The following is a 17,744-nucleotide window of genomic DNA, read 5'->3' as shown; positions in this document are numbered from 1 at the left end:
GTGAATGTAACGTTTAAATCTCATTATCTTTATAGCTTATCTGCAATGCTAATCTTACATAAGACGATCTACAGTAAATGGTGAAACTCTAATGTAAGTGTTTTTTCTATCTCTCGCAGTGTATATCTCACCATTCCTATATGACAAGTACCCCATCCCTGTGATACCACAGTCAGAGATCCTCAGCACCGGAGCCTACTTCCCCCCTCTTGTCTGGGATACCGGGCTACTTACAACGTTCTTTACCACTGAGCCCGACTACAGTAAATCTCCGATCTCCACATCTAGCGAAGACTCCAAACCCCTAGATCTCACCTCTTTCTCCAGCGAGGACGATGAGGGGAAAACATCAGACCCCCCTAGCCCAGCCTCTTCAGCCACAGAAGCGGAGAAGTTCCACTGTAACCAATGTACGAAGTCTTATTCTACCTTTGCTGGACTGTCTAAACACAAGCAGCTGCACTGTGACTCACAAAGCAGAAAATCTTTCAGCTGCAAATACTGCGAGAAGGAATATGTCAGTTTAGGGGCCCTGAAGATGCATATCAGGAGCCACACACTTCCCTGTGTCTGCAAGATCTGTGGCAAAGCTTTCTCAAGACCTTGGCTTCTGCAGGGACATATCAGAACACACACAGGTAAGGAGGCATCTGTACAGGGTAGTAAACAGCTCTGTTTAATTTTGGCATGTTATGGAGTTACTATATACTGTACACTATGTAGTATGATACAAATGCAGGTGGATTTATTTTATGTCTGGTGGGTGTACATTTGGGATTTGCCTATAATAAATAATATGCAGGGGAAATTAAACACCTATAGGATAACTGAAATGACAAAAGCCAATGTACAAGTGAATTATTTCAGCATCACTAATTTCCTTTATTTAAGTGAGACAGACTGATGTTAAGGGTGGGCACAGGAAGGGCTGTGCATTGCACCTGTTACAGTACAGTTGCAAGGACGGGCAATACACTCCCAGCTGCCAGCCCGGCTTGTGTTCCTAGTAAGGATCACATTCACAATGTACCAAATCCTTTATCCCAACCACAGGGACAGTCTGATTGTTGTGTGTTCTATGGGTTTAATTTCACACCCTCTTCAAGTGCTAAGGGCTATGCAAAAGAAACTCAAAGGCATTAATTGTGTTAGCTAAATGGCTACTAGACACTACCCTGAGCTTAATAAATAAATTCAGGATGGATATTAGCATTTTATACAAAGGCTTAGTGCCAATTTAATTAGGTACTATTCTTCCCAATTTAAAGCATGCACACCCTTGTATACCCAACACCAAATCCCCCTGGTTACATTAAGCGTGGGGTGGCGACTGGTGTTGTTTTGTGCGCACACAGGAAAAAGTGTGATGTCTATTGCATCTTATTACTTAATTGACTATTAAAAACATTTTTTGTTTGCTTACAGGTGAGAAGCCATTTTCCTGTACTCATTGCAACCGGGCCTTCGCTGACCGCTCTAACCTAAGAGCCCATCTGCAGACTCATTCAGATGTTAAGAAGTATCAGTGCAAAACCTGCTCCAGGACTTTCTCCCGCATGTCACTTCTTCACAAGCACGAGGAGACGGGATGTTCTGGGAACCACTGATCACTAATTTGTGCACAATTGACTGATACTCCAGAAGGTCATTCTCTTCCCAGATTATGCTTTGGCTATGTGTAGCCAGTGCACCCAACTCATGTGGTTCTGAGGGGACCTATCACACTTTTATATAAATGCTCTTAGTGACTGAAATGAGCTTTCTGTGTTCCAGAGCCTTATTGCAGTATCACAGGGAACAAAATACATTTTATATGTGTGTACACTTAACTGTTTTGTTCATTCAGTTAGAGAAAGGAAAAAAAAAAAGCAATAAGATGGCGGTATTGAAAGTATTTTAAAATGATGAAACCCTGTGATTTGCAAACCTTAAACCAGCAAGAAAGAAAATTCTTATATTTTTGTGGAAGCAGTAAAAGGCTAATTCCTCTATTTTATGAAGGACAGATTGAAAGTGTTATAAAATGCGTTCTTATTTTTGTGATTGTATATATATATATAAATATACGCAAAATGAGTACTTTAAGCAAAAGGTGTTACTATGCAATAATAATATCACACTTAAAGGGCAGCTGTTTGGCCGCAGCACAAAGACAATTTGTAATGCCTGCACCATTAACAATGATCAGGAAAACGAGAGCTGGTTGCAGTTACCAAATAACAATTGTGTTTACAGAGCTCTTGAGCACCTGTTAATATGACTCTTAAACAACTGCCTTTCATGAGAGCCCAGATTAATAGTGAGCAGTTGTCAAGTGATACAATGGCTAGTTGTGGAAGCCAGCCGTGGACAGGTGGAGGCCAAAAAACTCCTATTTATGTCTATTGACAGGTGTCAGTTGAATGCATTTTTTTCTATATTTTTTTTTTTTTATATACATAATCCTTACAAAGAATGTTTACATTTCAAAGGTACACTGGTATTTATATTTTTTTATCTGCCACATTTTGTACTGATGAAACCTTTTTTATAATTAAACACAGTTTATTGATATTAAATAAAAAAAACTTTAATTTATAAAACTTTGTTTCTGTCAACTTTATTCTTATGGTTGAACATTTCACTGTAGTAATGTTTGGGTTACAGGCAGGACTGGGAAAACAAAAGAAGTATTGAAAAGTATTGATATAAGTGAATGCATCTTCCAGAAATGTGTTGCTGACTTGTGAGGTATAAGCCCTCGTACCCACTGTTATTTTTTTACATGCGTTTTACAACTGTGTTTAATGCTTGCAAAATGCATGTAAATGGGTGTGACACCATAATCCATTGTTTGCAGTGTTGGTATACAAACTGTCGCTGTTGCTAGTGTACGCTACTGTTGCGGTAGCATTTAAATTCCCGGGAACACATGGTGCTCTATTTGCATTCACTGCAGGTTACCGCATTAGGGAAGTCTACAATGAGCTCCTACGCAATAGTGAAAAAAAAAAACACCCAAAAATACTGCCAGTGGGTATGTGGTTTAATGGCATGATTTGTAAGGCTTTTATTTTTAGAGATCAATTACAAAATTATCTGGTTCCACTGTTCTACAGAGGTAGGCAACGTATGGCTATCCTGCTTTGTAGTGGAACTACAAATCACAGCATGCCCTCTGGCCAACAGGACATGCAGTAACTTGTACTTTCACAACAGCTGAATAGACACAGGTTGCTGAACATTATACCAGAAAGTAGTGGCTAGCAATATAGTGTGCTCCACATGGCAGTAGGTAAGACCTGCTATGTAGCTCTTATTCATATTCATTTCCAGTTCTTGAAGGCAGGTGGACTGATTGAGCAACAGAAAGACCTGTTTAGAGCTTGTAAAGTCAGAGACAATGCAGGCTCTGATGTTCCAAGCACTCATTTTTTTTTTATTTTGCAACCTTCTTACCTTCATCTCACTAGAGATACTTTAAACTCTAGCATCATTGATTACGTCTGTTTGCAGTGTATTTATATTGTTGTATATGCTGAAACATTAGAAAAAACATGAACATGGTGACCTGAGGGGCACTTTGCTGCCGGGCAGGTATCATTTAAAATTTAAATGGTCTATTTGTTCCCCAGTAAATAGACATTGCCAGTGGCTGCTTTGTGACCTCTGGGAATCAGAACTGTCACTCTTCATTCTTTAAACCATGAAGAGGCCTATTGATTATGGACATTCTATTTGAACAAGATGTTCTGCAGGTATTGAGAGCATTCAGTTTCAGCTGAGTGAACTGTAGAATTTCCATCCCTGCATGTGTTCTAGTTAGTGTAAGTGTGATGGTTTGTGATGCCCTGATATCTAGGTCATTGGGATTCACATAGCCTCCAGTAACATTTCAGCCAAACTGCTGGTAGAGAGATGTTTGGCTATTCAGAGTGTGTATGGCCTTAGGGCTTTGCTGTGTCATATACCTCTTGCAAGTAAACAACAGAGTGAAGAAAAGTTAATTGGCGATGGAGAATAAATCCGTGATCGCCTCCAGCCAGCATTCAAGACATTCTCAAGACATTTAAAGTGTTTTATTGCAAGTGCCACTATCCCTTCAATCAAATCAATAGCTAGTGCAATCCATTTCATCACATTTATACAAAACCATGACATAGTAATACATATAAATGAACGTTATAAAGGGGGCGGTATATCCTCATTCTTTGTTACTAGATGACAGTTTGTTTGCACAATTACGCTTATATTTTTCACTTAAATGATTAGGGGGTATATTTGCTACACTGTGGGATTGAAAAAGTGGAGATGTTGCTATTAGCAACCAATCAGATTCTAGTTATCATTAGCACATTGGTTGCTATAGGCAACATCTCCACTTTTTCAAACCAGCAATTTAGTAAATATAGCCCTAAATCCGCATCCAATCGTCCATTCAGTGTAGTGAAATATAATGTAAGAAAAGAAATGCCACAGAAAAAAGGAAAATCAGAGATGACTGTAATATCTGCTAATGTTTTTTAAAGGGAACTATATTGTAAAAGACACCTGCTGTTGTTTTGTAATGGGACTCTCCTCTTCCAAATCTAGGCCCCAATGTGGCACTTTCATAGGTGGGGGTGGCCATTGATGAATCTCAGTAATACACAAAACCCTAATACCAACATACGGAAGTGTTTACCACAGGATCTACTAAGGCACATGTCACATGCAGCACTGTTCCAGGGTCACATTTGATTTTATTTTAATTTTATTTTGTTTAAACAAACACTCAAATCACTGTCCCTGGTCTATAATCAAAAATTATAGACCAGGGACATTGTATAGTGGTGGTGGGAGTATTATCCAATGTACACTGCCTGATTTTTTGATTGATATATGATGTTACAGTATATTGACCTCCTGCAATAATAATCATATTTGTAGAATATTGATAACATGAAAAGATCCATATTAACTGTAAGACACTTTCCACAAATATTACCCCAGCTCTATTTCAGCCCTTGTCAAACTGTAATATGGACTCTGCAGACCGCCATTTTCTCGTCTCTCTTCCTATTGGTAGAAAGCTGGACAGTCGTCTCTGACTGTCTGTGGCCGCTACCTGCATGTCCGCTCTGGAGAGAAAAGACCTCTGGAGAGGTAAGCCCTGCAGTTACATGGTGGCTTTTAGCACGCTACAGCCATTTTAGATTCGTAGGCTTCAATATTGGCTGCACACGCTGCTATATATTAATAATACTAACATTCGTTTATCTGTGAGGAGAATATCCTTATATAAATGCATTTACACAATTTAACTGCTTTATGTAGACCCGTATGTGGTAGAGGGAATAAATCCCATTTTACCAGCATTAAATATACTTGGTATGTTATGTGAGACTGCTGTGAGGTTGGTATCTGTGGTATGAAGTGCCCAATGCAGCCATTAGGAGGTCTTCACCAAGGGCCCTCACAGGACATGTGAGCAAGTCACTTGGTTATTGGCGGTGTATGGTCTGATCAGCCTTAAAATCTTGGGGCATATTTAAGAAAGCACGATAGTGCACTATCATGCACTTACCGTGAAATTAAGGTCCCTCTGTGCCCTCATATTTCCGCATATTTATGAAAGGTGCACTGCAGCAGATATCATGGATATCTGCTGCTTTGCACTTCTCTTCGTTTTTGGGAGCAGTCACCATTCAACAGTATGGTGACTGCTCCTGGCCGCAATCTAACAAGTTCCGAAAAATCGTTTTTTTCGGAAACTTATCATGTTAATGTACGCCATTATCATAATTGAAAAAATCCAATGCTGTCAGCTCTGCTATGAAGAGCAGAGCTGGACAGCGCATGTGTGGAGGGATCACATGATTCCTCCCTGTCACTCACCACTCGCTCTCTGCAACGATAGTTGCAGAGACAGAGCGGGGATCTTTGTGCAAACTGCACATGCGCAATTGAAGGATGAAGAGGAGCGAAGAACACCTGGAGGAGATCCTGAGACAGCGCGTCCGAAGAGGGGTGTAAGTGTGATTTTTTTTATCACAGAAACAGCAGTTTTTCGGAACTGCTGTTTCTGTGATCCGTTTTTAATAAATTTGAGAAATAGTTCAATCCTTATCCATGCGATAAGGATTGATAACTATTTTTAATTTTTGCCGATGATTGATAAATGTGCCCCCTTGTGTGCAATCTTTTTAAGTAAACCTGTTATTCCCCAACTAAAACTACTTTCCTATGTTAAAAACGTAAAATATTTAATAAAATAACACATTTAAATTGTTAGCCATGTAAGCCTGAACACATAATGCCACCACTGTCGGCTTTAATTGCAGTTTATATGCAGCCTTCATCTAAGCATAGTAAAAACTGCAGTTATGTAGCATGCATAGCAACTAAATGCAGTGTAGTCATGGAGGACTGGATATACAAGTCTGCTCTGATTACACTTGTTATATGGACTGTTTGTAGTCCCACCATTCTACAGTAAGCGGCAGATTCAATTAGCCATGAGATGCCACGATGTCCGGCTGCACACCTTGCCGGCTAATATGGTGTAGAAATCTCACTTAGTTTTCCCTTACATCTCTGTTCGGTGGGACGGAAAATGAGCGGAGGTGTTATTACAAGTTCTGACGCCATGTTTCTCTGTGGACACATCAGATCTCCTTGCGGCTAATTGAATCTGCACCTAAGTATTTAAAGGATAATTCTTATTTTATATTTTAATTATAATAAGGGGGAGGTTGTGTTACTCTTCAAAATTCTCATTATAAAGGTGGAATTATCTCTAATAATATTGCTGATCCATTATTATTATCTATATAGCGTTAATCTACTGCGCAGTGCTTTACTGTTGTGACATTATCATAGTCCAGGCCTGCACACATTTATCCAAGAGTTAGTAGCCAAGAGACAGCCATTTTGGAATTAACAATTTGTAAGCCATGCTGAAATAATTATTGGTGGTGTTATGCACAAAAGCTGGTAACTGAATCAAATCTTACAAGGAACAGCACCACCGCGGATGCTTCTTTGACAGCGCCGCGGCTGCTGTATAGTACAGTGCCGCTATGTAGTACACTTTTTTAGCGGAGGGGAGGGGTTTCTGGTGACCCAGAAACCCCCCCCCCCCCCGCGTGCGCCACTGTACCTAGCATATTATACGCAGCCTGTGCTCAATGCAACTTAACACATAAACGGATCTCTGCCCCACGCACGATTTACTGTGCCACAGAAAAAAAGCATTGTATCCACTTTGTAGCCACACTATGTAAACAATTACATAAGTATGTTCTCTCCACAAAAAATGCTACACTGTGCCCCCACAAACAGCATTACATCAGTTGGTGCCCCTAGAAAAAAACATACACCAGTCTGTGTCCCCCACAAAATTAGCCTGCCTGTGCCATCAGACAAGAAAAACATTGCACTCTAGCCTGTGACTCCAAAACAAGAAAGATAGCAGCCTGTACTGAATACGCCCACCAACATTATTATACTGGGTTCCTGCCATTTGTTGCTTACAGACATATTGTTCTGTACTGTGTTCCGTAGGAAGCCATGGCTACAGAAATAATATTATTGGGGCACAGTGCGAACGTTATTTCATTAAGGTCTGATGATGGTTACCAATTGTAATTGATTCCTGGCACTAGAGATGGGGCTGTCATTCACAGTCTGTCTAAAGATTGGGGGACTTTGCTCAGTTGCCAGGCTGCATTTTTTGTGTCCATGGCAATGAGACAGACATTCATCATCATCATCATCACCATTTATTTATATAGCGCAACTTGATTCCGGAGCGCTGTACAGAGAACTCACTCACATCAGTCCCTGCCCTTTTGGACTTACAGTCTAAATTTCCTAACACACACACACATACACACAGACTAGGGTCAATTTGTTAGCAGCTAATTAACCTACCAGTATGTTTTTGGAGTGTGGGAGGAAACCTGAGCACCTGGAGGAAACCCACGCAAACACGGGGAGAACATACAAGCTCCTCACAGATAAGGCAATGTTCGAGAATTGAACTCATGACCCTAGTGCTGTAAGGCAGAAGTGCTAACCACTTAGCCACCGTGCTGCCCATATTAAATATCTTTTGGTTTTGTGGCAAAACGAAATATATTTAAGTTGAGCGGAAAGTTGTAAATTATGGTGTGGGACTTTTTACATGTTGTATACTAATTTTACTGGGCGACAATGATTTTCAGGGACCTATATTTTGCTTTGACCAGTTGAATACGTTTTTCTGTCTGAAGACGGTTTTAATTCTGTGTATTCAGTATATGTTCTTGCACACCAATAATGTTAGAGTTGATCCAAGGGTCTAATTAGGGAATAAAAAATGTTGCAGGTATGTTGTTGATTTTTGTACAAAAAAAAGAAGTAGAAGATGATTTTTGCAAATTGGCTAATTGCACTTGTAGAAAAACAGAAGTGGTGGCCATATGGCACAGCTTACGCAGAAGATAATCTCGGCCATAATTGCTGATCATTGGGTACATGGACACCCCAAAATTAAGTTAGTGCATTTTGTTGCTTTGATAAGGTTACTTGCTAAAGGCTGTATGTGTCCTTGGTGCTGCCTGTTGCTGTCACTGCTGTACAGAACTATTCCAGTTAAGAAATGTTATGCCAGTTCCTGCCAACTATAGGCCAATTGACCTTAAATACATTTAATTAGTTCTTTATATAACATTCCTTTTTTTCAAACCACAATCTTGTTTTACATATGTACAGAGCCGTGCTAAATGTGAATAATCAAAGATTTCTATCTTGCGTGTTTTGGATCTATTTCTAAGAAAATATGAATGTATTTGCAGGTTTTCTGTGCTTAGAAGTAAATTCAAGTTAACTGATGTTTCCTTGTTTTTCTAATTGGCGAGTCATTATTGTTTGGCAGGATCAGATTCACATGTTGATTTATTTACAGTTTAACTTCCATACATTCCCTGCATAAAACATGAGGCGCTTTGAATGAATCTGTCTGAAACTTTCAACAGGGCAGTATTTTATTAAGCACTCTTTTAATAGAGAGATGTAGTGATTACCGGACTAATCGAAAAGGAATTCAAACAAGCAAGCCACAAATGGAACCATGTAATTATCATCACTGTTACTTTTGAATATTGCAAGCAATTCGTTTTCCTAGGTCTAACAAAAAAAAAAAGATGTGGTAATGCTCTCTTAAAGGGACTTGAACACATATTTGGTTGTAAGTGTGGACCGCTGGTTTTGACAGCAGTGGAGAGGTCATAGCCAATCAGATCTCTCCATATGTGATACATAATGCTTTCACCTCTCTAAAGCTGTCACCTAGTTGTGCAACTGTGTCAGTAGCTTAGGCCTAATCAATTATTACTGTTTGAGCCAGTGTTAGAAGTAGGTGTGGTTTGCTAAAACACCACTTCTCCTACTGCCTTCATTGTAAAACTATACAATTCCATTCACTTACATGTCCATTACATTTTTCAAACCTCCACTTTCTAAATTCCATACCGCCACTTCTAAATTTTCACTTCAGCCACTGGTTTTAGCCAACATTTTAATGTGAAAATGGCAAATATATTATAATTGAGATGATGAAACTGTAAGAAACAGGCATTTTATATGGCTGCAGGACTACACCTAAAGCCACTGGTTACTTCTAAAGTGTTTGATTCAGATTCATTGAAGAATCTGTTTTGTGGGCTGAATAAAAATAGAATATATACTCAATGGCCACTTTATTAGGTACACCTGCTCGTTAATTCATATATATCATCAACCAATAATGTGGCAGCAACACAGTGCAGAAATACAGGCAGACATTGTCAACAGGTTCAGTTGTTATTCACATACACCAGAATGGGGAAGAAATGTGATCTAAGTGACTTTGATCGTGGAATGATTGTTGTTGCCGGACTGGGTGGTTTGAGTATCTCAGAAACTGCTGGTCTCCTGGGATTGTCATGTACAACCATCCATAACAGAGAACGCTGCACAAAACAAAAAACATCCAATGATCCTTAATTCGGAGAGAGGTAAGAGGAGAATGACCAGATTGGTTCAATCTGACAGGACGGCGACAGTAACTCAAATAACAATGTGTTATAACAATGGTATGCAGAATAGAATCTCTGAACATACAACACGTAGAACTTTGAAGTGGATGGGCTACAGCAGCAGAAGACCACACTGGGTTCCAATCCTGTCAGCTAAGAACAGGAAACCGAGGCTATAGTGGACATAGGCTCAACAAAACTGGACAGTTGAAGATTGAAAAAAGTGTTTCCTGGTCTGACAAATCTCTTTCTGATGCAAGCTGCAGATGGTAGGGCCAGAATTTGGCATAAACAACATAAATTCATGGATCCATCTGGCCTTTTTTTCTACAATGTAAAGATGTGGATAATGCTTTCTAGGCACACATTAGGCCCTGTTGAGCATGATTTAAATGACACAGCCTACCTAAGTATTGATGCTGACCATGTGCATCCCTTTATGGCCAGTGTCTACCATCTTCTAATGGTTACTTCCAGCTGGATAATGTGCCTGGTCACAAAGCACAAATCATCTCAAGCTGGTTCCATAAACATGATACTTAGGTCAGTGTACTCCAATGACCTCGACAGTCACCAGATCTCAATCCAATAGAGCACTTTTAGGATGTGGTGGAACAGGAGATTGCAGCATGAATGTGCAGCCAACAAATCTATAGCAACTGCGTGATGCCATCATGTCAATATGGACCAGAATCTCTAAGGAATGTTTCCAAACATGGTTGGTAAGTCCAATAATGTAATCAATGCAAACAGTGAGAGAAAGGCGCCTATTAGTGTGAGAATCCTAAGTATAATTCTTATGTGCGTACCAGCTGTATAGAGAACCATGCGCATGTCAATCAATCTGTTGAGCAAGTCCAATCCAATCCGTTCCTCAGACATGTGGACCCAATATCTCACTACACACACCAATCATGAGTAAGCGTACCAGAAAAATATAAAAAGAAGGCTTATCTGGATTCCTTGTTGTTAATCTTCATTAAGATCCCTCTCGCCGCTCTGGGATAGCATACAACGTTGTGGTACAAGGAAACAAAAACAAGCCTTCTTTTTATATATTTCTGGTACGCTTACTCACGATTGGTGTGTGTAGTGAGGTGGTGGTATCCACAATATTTTTATTATGATAACAAACTATGGGCTAGATTTACTAACCTGCGGGTTTGAAAAAGTAGGGATGTTGCCTATAGCAACCAATCAGATTCTAGCTTTCATTTATTTAGTACCTTCTACAAAATGACAGCTAGACTCTATAGGCAACATCCCCACTTTTTCAAACCAGCAGCTTAGTACATGTGATTTTTTCTGTTCTTCCTGAATCATACGAGTATATTGGGTCCACACGTCTGTGGAACGGATTGGATTGGACTTGCTGAACCAATTGATTGACATGAGCATGGTTCTCCGTACAGCTGGTACGCACATAAGATTTATACTTAGGATTCTCACACTATTAGGCGCCTTCCTATCACTGTTTGCATATAGATATATATATATATATATATATATATATATATTGTCGAAGTCAGCAAATTGGATAAAGTCATTTCAATTAAAGTCTAGCAAACTTGGTTGTCTTCGTCTGAAAAGATGCGTACGGTACGCTATGTCGTACAAGGGCACGCTACGGCGTGAAAGGGCGTACGCATCCACTACACGTGGCAGCAACAGTAATTGGTCTTTTACCATACATTTGCACAAACACGCATACTTATAAAATAGTACACATTATTGGTAGTTGCAACACATAGTCAGTTATGTCGAAATATAGTAGTATTTATATGTTATATCAGAGTTACATGCATATTCGTGAAATACACAGAACGGGTTAAAGGAATAACATCATGAGTGGTATCATAATGAACCTTGTTACATATCCTACTGTTTGGTGCGCTCTGCGAGGGAATCGCAGAGTGCATACGCAAGTTATGAATGATAGGGAATTATGAACTACTTAAGAGTAAGGAATTCTGGCGGGAAGAGCAGAGCATACCCCCTGCAGAGATGACCCCCTCCTTTGGATTCCTTAGGATGAACCAGCCAATGATTGACGACCCCTTGGACATTCCTGAGACCCGGACCAATAGATGCAAGCCATACCATCTTCATTGTATTACTGTACTTGATTGTGTATATAAGCAGCAGCTTGTGATCCAGAGTGCAGACTTCTTGTCCCCAGACTTCAGGATTGAATGACTGCACTGGACCCAGAGCGCCTGCGTTAAGTAACGGCTGTATTTACTATTACATCGCTTGAGCATATTTTTTCAACTTATTGCGAATAAATATTTGTGCGTTGGAAACACAAATCGAGGTTCGACAATCGTTATTGGTTAGCGACAATACGCACATTACAATTTGGGGGCTCGTGAGCTTTGGAGGTTTCGTTGCCGATGATACGCAAGACCAACGGATTTCGGTTCCTCAACAAAGGGTGGAGACGCGTCATAAACGGGTAAGAACGCATGGTGTTCAAAACCTGAATTTTACTCTGTGTTGCGAAACCGAATGTCCGTTTTGCATTATCTAGGGCACGCTAACTAGAACCTAGGGACAAAAGAGAAAACTGTTTCTTTTTTCTGTCATTGTGCGTTTTAACTGTATTGCATTGTTTAGCGTATGTGTACTTCCTGCTGTGCGTACGCGAACTTCCGGTAAACTTGCCACGTGGTTAAACAATCGTGTTGATAGTTATTATACATGCATAGTATAATTACTTGTGAAAGCCTCTGAGACATTATTACTATTGTTGGGAACTTTTGATTTTCTGCGCAGAAAAGGTGTATAGTGTGTGATGTTGTAACGTAGATACACTGTTTTATTGTTGAGGTGCTCAGTTGCTGTCTGACGAGGCGGATTGCCCAACTGAAGGACGGTATACAGGGCAGGTATACCGAATGCGAAAACTGGGTTTTCGCAAAGCGCTACCAATAGATCGCAAGGTTTGCTAATAATTAGTATTGGTAGGCAGTGCGATCCGGTCGCACCGTTAGTGCGAATTGGTGAAGCAGCTAGGAGGAATTATACTGGAAAGGCAGGTTGATTGTATCGACTTTGCGCTCCCAGCGATAATAAACTCAGCAGATTTTGTGGTTTAGCCAGGGTATCGAGGAGCTGATAGCCCTTGGGGCCCACAGTGATATTTCTGTATTAGGGATCCTCGCCAGGGGCGAGAAAAGCGAGTGAACGCGGCTAAAGGAAATACGTTCACCGAGGATTATAGATCTCTAGCGGTGAGTATAGCAACAGAGTTGAAATTATTAGGTGGAAAGAACAGAGCATTGCGGTGTGTCTGTATTTCACATTTGGCCGGAAGGAACAGAGCATTGCGGTGTGTCTGTGTTCCGGGTAGAAGGTATATTGTTCAACATGGGTGCTAAGCATACGCTAGAGATGGTCAGTGTACTGCCTAAGGAAGGCCCTATTGGTTCAGCGAGGTTTCTCATGTGTAAGAAGTATGGTGCATATGCAACTGTGTATTGTGACACGTGGGTCGGGATGACCAAAGCTTGTGATAGGCCTTTCCCAACAATAGGGAGTTTTAATGCAGAGGTACTGAATACTGTAAAAGATAAAATATGGTTGATCAAGTCAACGAAAAAGAGAAATAGACATAATGATTGTTTAAAATTGTGGCAAATGGAAGGTAACACGTGGCAGAGCAGCGAATACAAACCGGAAATAGGCGTGGCGAAAAGCGCGCGCAAGGCGGATGTAACCATTGAGAAGCGTGGCGAACTCAGCGCAAGCGCGCCCCCGCCACCTTATGTGGCGGGAGGGGTAAGTACAGCCGTTGTTAAAACTGAAAATAGAAAAATTACTAAGTTGTACCCTGTTTTAAATCAGTTTCAATCAAGTGTATCTGAAAACGAAGATGAACCCACTGTGATTTCGGCCATTGCCCATGCTGTTAATGTACTAGAGGCTCAGCGCAAGTATGAGAAAATGGCTGAGATAGGTGAGAGTAGCGTGATCACTAGGAGTGAAAGTGTTCTAAATCTAGGGCCTGTAAATCCTGTAGCGTCCCCTGAAGTTAGTGTACCAGAGGGTGTGTTCCCGGTCCGCACAATATCTGTTCCCAATGGGAAACCGGATAAGGATGGTGTAGTTCCTTTAAGAAATGTTACAATGCATTGTCCCTGGACTAGATCAGAATTACGTTCCATTATGACTGAATTCCCAGATCCTAGAAAAGAGTTAGCTAAATGTCAGAAATTTGTTAAAGACTTAGGGAATGCTCATGAACCAACCAGTAAGGATTGGCGGGTAGTGTTGAGGGCGTGTCTTCCTCCCAATACTAACATACAAAAATTTATTGGAGATTGTTTGTTGGAGGAAGATGACACCCTGACTGATGAGATTAACCAACGGAATATAGAACAAATTGTCAAACACTTAGCCATCTGTTTTCCAGTAGTAGTAAATTGGAGTAAGATTTTCACCATTAAACAAAAGGATAGTGAAACTGCCTCAGATTACTTTGCTAGAGCTATAACAGCGATTGCACGATTTACTGGGATATCCAACATAAGTGAGGACCCACATCACAGAGAGGTAGCTGTAGGGGTACTGATGGATGGCCTTAGGGAAAATTTAAAGACGAGAGTACAAACCACATTACCTAATTGGAGAGGCGTCACGGTAGACTTCCTTAGGGAGTCTGCTGTGGAGCATGACAAGAACCTTTTTAGAAAAAGGGAAGAGAAAAGTGATAGGTTAATGACGGTAAGTATACAGGCTCTAGAAGGGGTGCATACACGACCACCAGCATACAACCCATATAACAGGAAACCTAAAGTGATCAGGTGTTTCAACTGTAACGAGGAAGGACATTACGCTAGAGATTGTAATAAAGAAAGACTCAATACACATAGGGGTGGGTCACATAGATATCCTCCAAGAAAGGATTCACATAGACTAGAAGACTCACATCTACCCGCGCATATTACGGCAGCAAATGCTGCGCGGGAAATCACTAGTCAGCGCTAGGGGTCAGGTCATACCTGTAGTCTACAGCCAGTGAGGTTAACTGAGAGTCAGAGTGAAGAACCAACAATGATAGTTGACATAGCTGGCAGGAAACAAACTTTTCTTGTAGATACAGGGGCGGCCCGATCTGTGATAACCTCTCCTTTCAATCTACAGGTGACCAGCAAAACTATTCCAGCTATGGGGGTGACGGGAAAAGTGTTACATTATCCTCTAACTAAACCCGCCGAAGTTACTATCGGGCCTCTGCATACTAAGCATTCGTTTCTCTTGGCTGCAGCGGCTCCTACTAACTTGCTAGGGAGAGACTTGTTATGTAAAATGGGATGTGTCATATACTGTACTTCAGATGGTGTGTTCCTAGATATACCCGAGAGGGTTGCACATGAGGTACAGGACATATTGGACACCCCTCCAAGGTTAATGTTACACTCTCCTGTTATAGAACAAAGTCCATCTCAAGTAAAGGGGATGTTGCTGGAAATACCAGGTTCCCTATGGACCAGAGATGGACAGGACACTGGACTGATGGCAAACGTAGCCCCTGTCATGGTCAATCTAAAAAGTGGTAGGATAGCCCCCCCAAAAATCCCACAGTATCCATTAAAACCGGAGGTGGAACTAGGGGTATATCCTGTTATTGAGAGGCTGTTACAACAAGGGATTTTAATTCGTACAGCCAGTACAGCAAATAGTCCCATTTTCCCTGTGAAGAAGAGTGGGGGGAGGGGCTATATATTAGTCCAGGACTTAAGGGGAATTAACAAAGTTGTTGAGAGCCAATTCCCCGTAGTGCCGAATCCAGCTGTCATCCTCATGCAGATTCCACCGTCTGCCAGTCATTTTACTGTCATTGATCTATGTTCTGCTTTCTTTTCAGTCCCTCTTCACCCTGACTGCCAATACCTTTTTGCATTCTCCTACAGGGGAGTGCAATACACATGGACCAGACTACCCCAGGGGTTCATTGACAGCCCCAGTATTTTCTCCCAAGCCTTACATGACTGTTTGCAATCCTTTCAACCCCACAATGGGTCTGTTCTAATTCAATATGTGGACGATTTGTTGTTGTGCTCTGATTCTTTTATGTCATGTTTACATGATACTAAATTGTTGTTGCTTCATCTTTCACAAACAGGGCACAAGGTGGCAAAGGATAAATTACAGCCATGTCAGACTAAGGTCAAATACTTAGGACACTGCCTCACTAAGGGGCTAAGACACCTGACAACCGACAGAATTGAGGCCATACAACACATGACCCTGCCGCAGAGCCAGAAGCAGATTCGTACTTTCTTGGGGATGTGTGGATACTGTAGGTCCTGGATCCCAGGTTTTTCTATTCTGGCATTACCATTGCAGGAGCTAGTCTCTTCCTCAAAACCAGAACGTGTCATACACACAGAAGAGTCGGAGCAAGCGTTCTTTAATCTTAAAGATAGTCTGACAAGAGCACCTGCATTGGGAATACCTGATTATGAAAAGCCTTTTGAGCTATTTTGTACAGAAGCTGATGGCTGTGCAGCAGGTGTCCTCACACAGAAACATGGTGACGCTAGCAGACCGGTAGCATACTACAGTGCACAATTAGACAATGTGGCAAGGTCACTCCCAACATGTCTCAGAAGTGTAGCAGCAACGGCCCTTCTAGTAAGTAAGAGCGAGGATGTAGTATTAGGACATAATTCAACCATCTATACACCCCATGCTGTATCAGCTCTGTTAAATTCAGCCCAAACCAGACATGTTTCTTCAGCTAGATTCACAAAGTGGGAACTAGCCCTGATGGCACCCTCAAACATCACCATCAAACGATGTAGCACCCTAAATCCAGCTACATACCTTCCGTATGTGTCTCAAGAGACACAAAGGGTGGGAGGTGAGGAGACCCTGGTTGATGATGAGTTAGGCAAGAATACTGACACGCATGACTGTATGGAACACCTGAATCAGACCTTTACTGCAAGGCCCGACATATGTGACACCCCCTTAGAAAATGTAGATTTTACGTTTTATACAGACGGAAGTTGCCATAGACAGACAGAGACAGGAGAGCTATGTACTGGTTACGCTGTTGTAGACGATCAGGATGTGGTAGAAGCTGAACCCCTTGGTCCACCTCACTCAGCCCAGGTGGCGGAACTAGTAGCACTAAGGAGAGTGTGTGAATTGGCAGAGGGTAAATCAGCCAACATATATACTGACTCTAGGTACGCCTTCGGGGTAGTGCATGATTTTGGGGCCCTTTGGCGTCTTAGAAACTTTACGACAGCAGCAGGTACACCAGTGGCACACTCACAACACATAAAAGGACTTCTGACAGCGATACAGTTACCCAGAACAGTAGCCGTCATAAAGTGCAAAGCCCATACCTTTGAAGAAGACCCAGTGTCATTGGGCAACAACAGGGCAGACGAAGCTGCTAAATGGGCAGCAGGGCAACCTATGACTGTATCGACCGAGACTATGATGGTTTTTCAGACATTAGACACGCAGAAATTAATTGAAATGCAAGATTTGTGTTCCCTGCAGGAGAAGGCGGTCTGGAAGGCGAAGGGATGTGGTCAAGAGTCCTCAGGACTCTGGAGGGATGGACAAGGTAAGCCTGTAGCTCCCCGAACATACTATCCAAGCCTGGCTGAAGCAGCACACGGCCTGACTCACCTGGGTAAAGAAGGTATGTGCAAACTGGTGAGAGCATACTGGTGTGCTCCCGGATTTTCCTCTCAAGCTGGT

The 17,744-nt window shown here is 41.4% G+C and overlaps 1 protein-coding gene across 1 annotated transcript in view; it reads left to right on the top strand.

Moving 5' to 3' along the window:
• Positions 1-2,582, top strand: part of SNAI1 (snail family transcriptional repressor 1) — a 2,817-nt gene extending 235 nt beyond the window's left edge. Inside the window, exons 2-3 of the mRNA XM_075176462.1 lie at positions 120-638; positions 1,426-2,582. Of these exons, the coding sequence (XP_075032563.1) occupies positions 120-638; positions 1,426-1,607 (701 nt within the window). The 3' untranslated portion in view covers positions 1,608-2,582. The remainder of the gene's footprint in view (positions 1-119; positions 639-1,425) is intronic.
• The last annotated feature ends 15,162 nt before the right edge of the window (positions 2,583-17,744 follow it).

The sequence above is a fragment of the Mixophyes fleayi genome, chromosome 6 (assembly GCF_038048845.1).
Source record: "Mixophyes fleayi isolate aMixFle1 chromosome 6, aMixFle1.hap1, whole genome shotgun sequence".
Taxonomy (NCBI): Eukaryota; Metazoa; Chordata; class Amphibia; order Anura; family Limnodynastidae; genus Mixophyes; species Mixophyes fleayi.
This window is presented reverse-complemented; position numbering and strand designations above follow the sequence as displayed.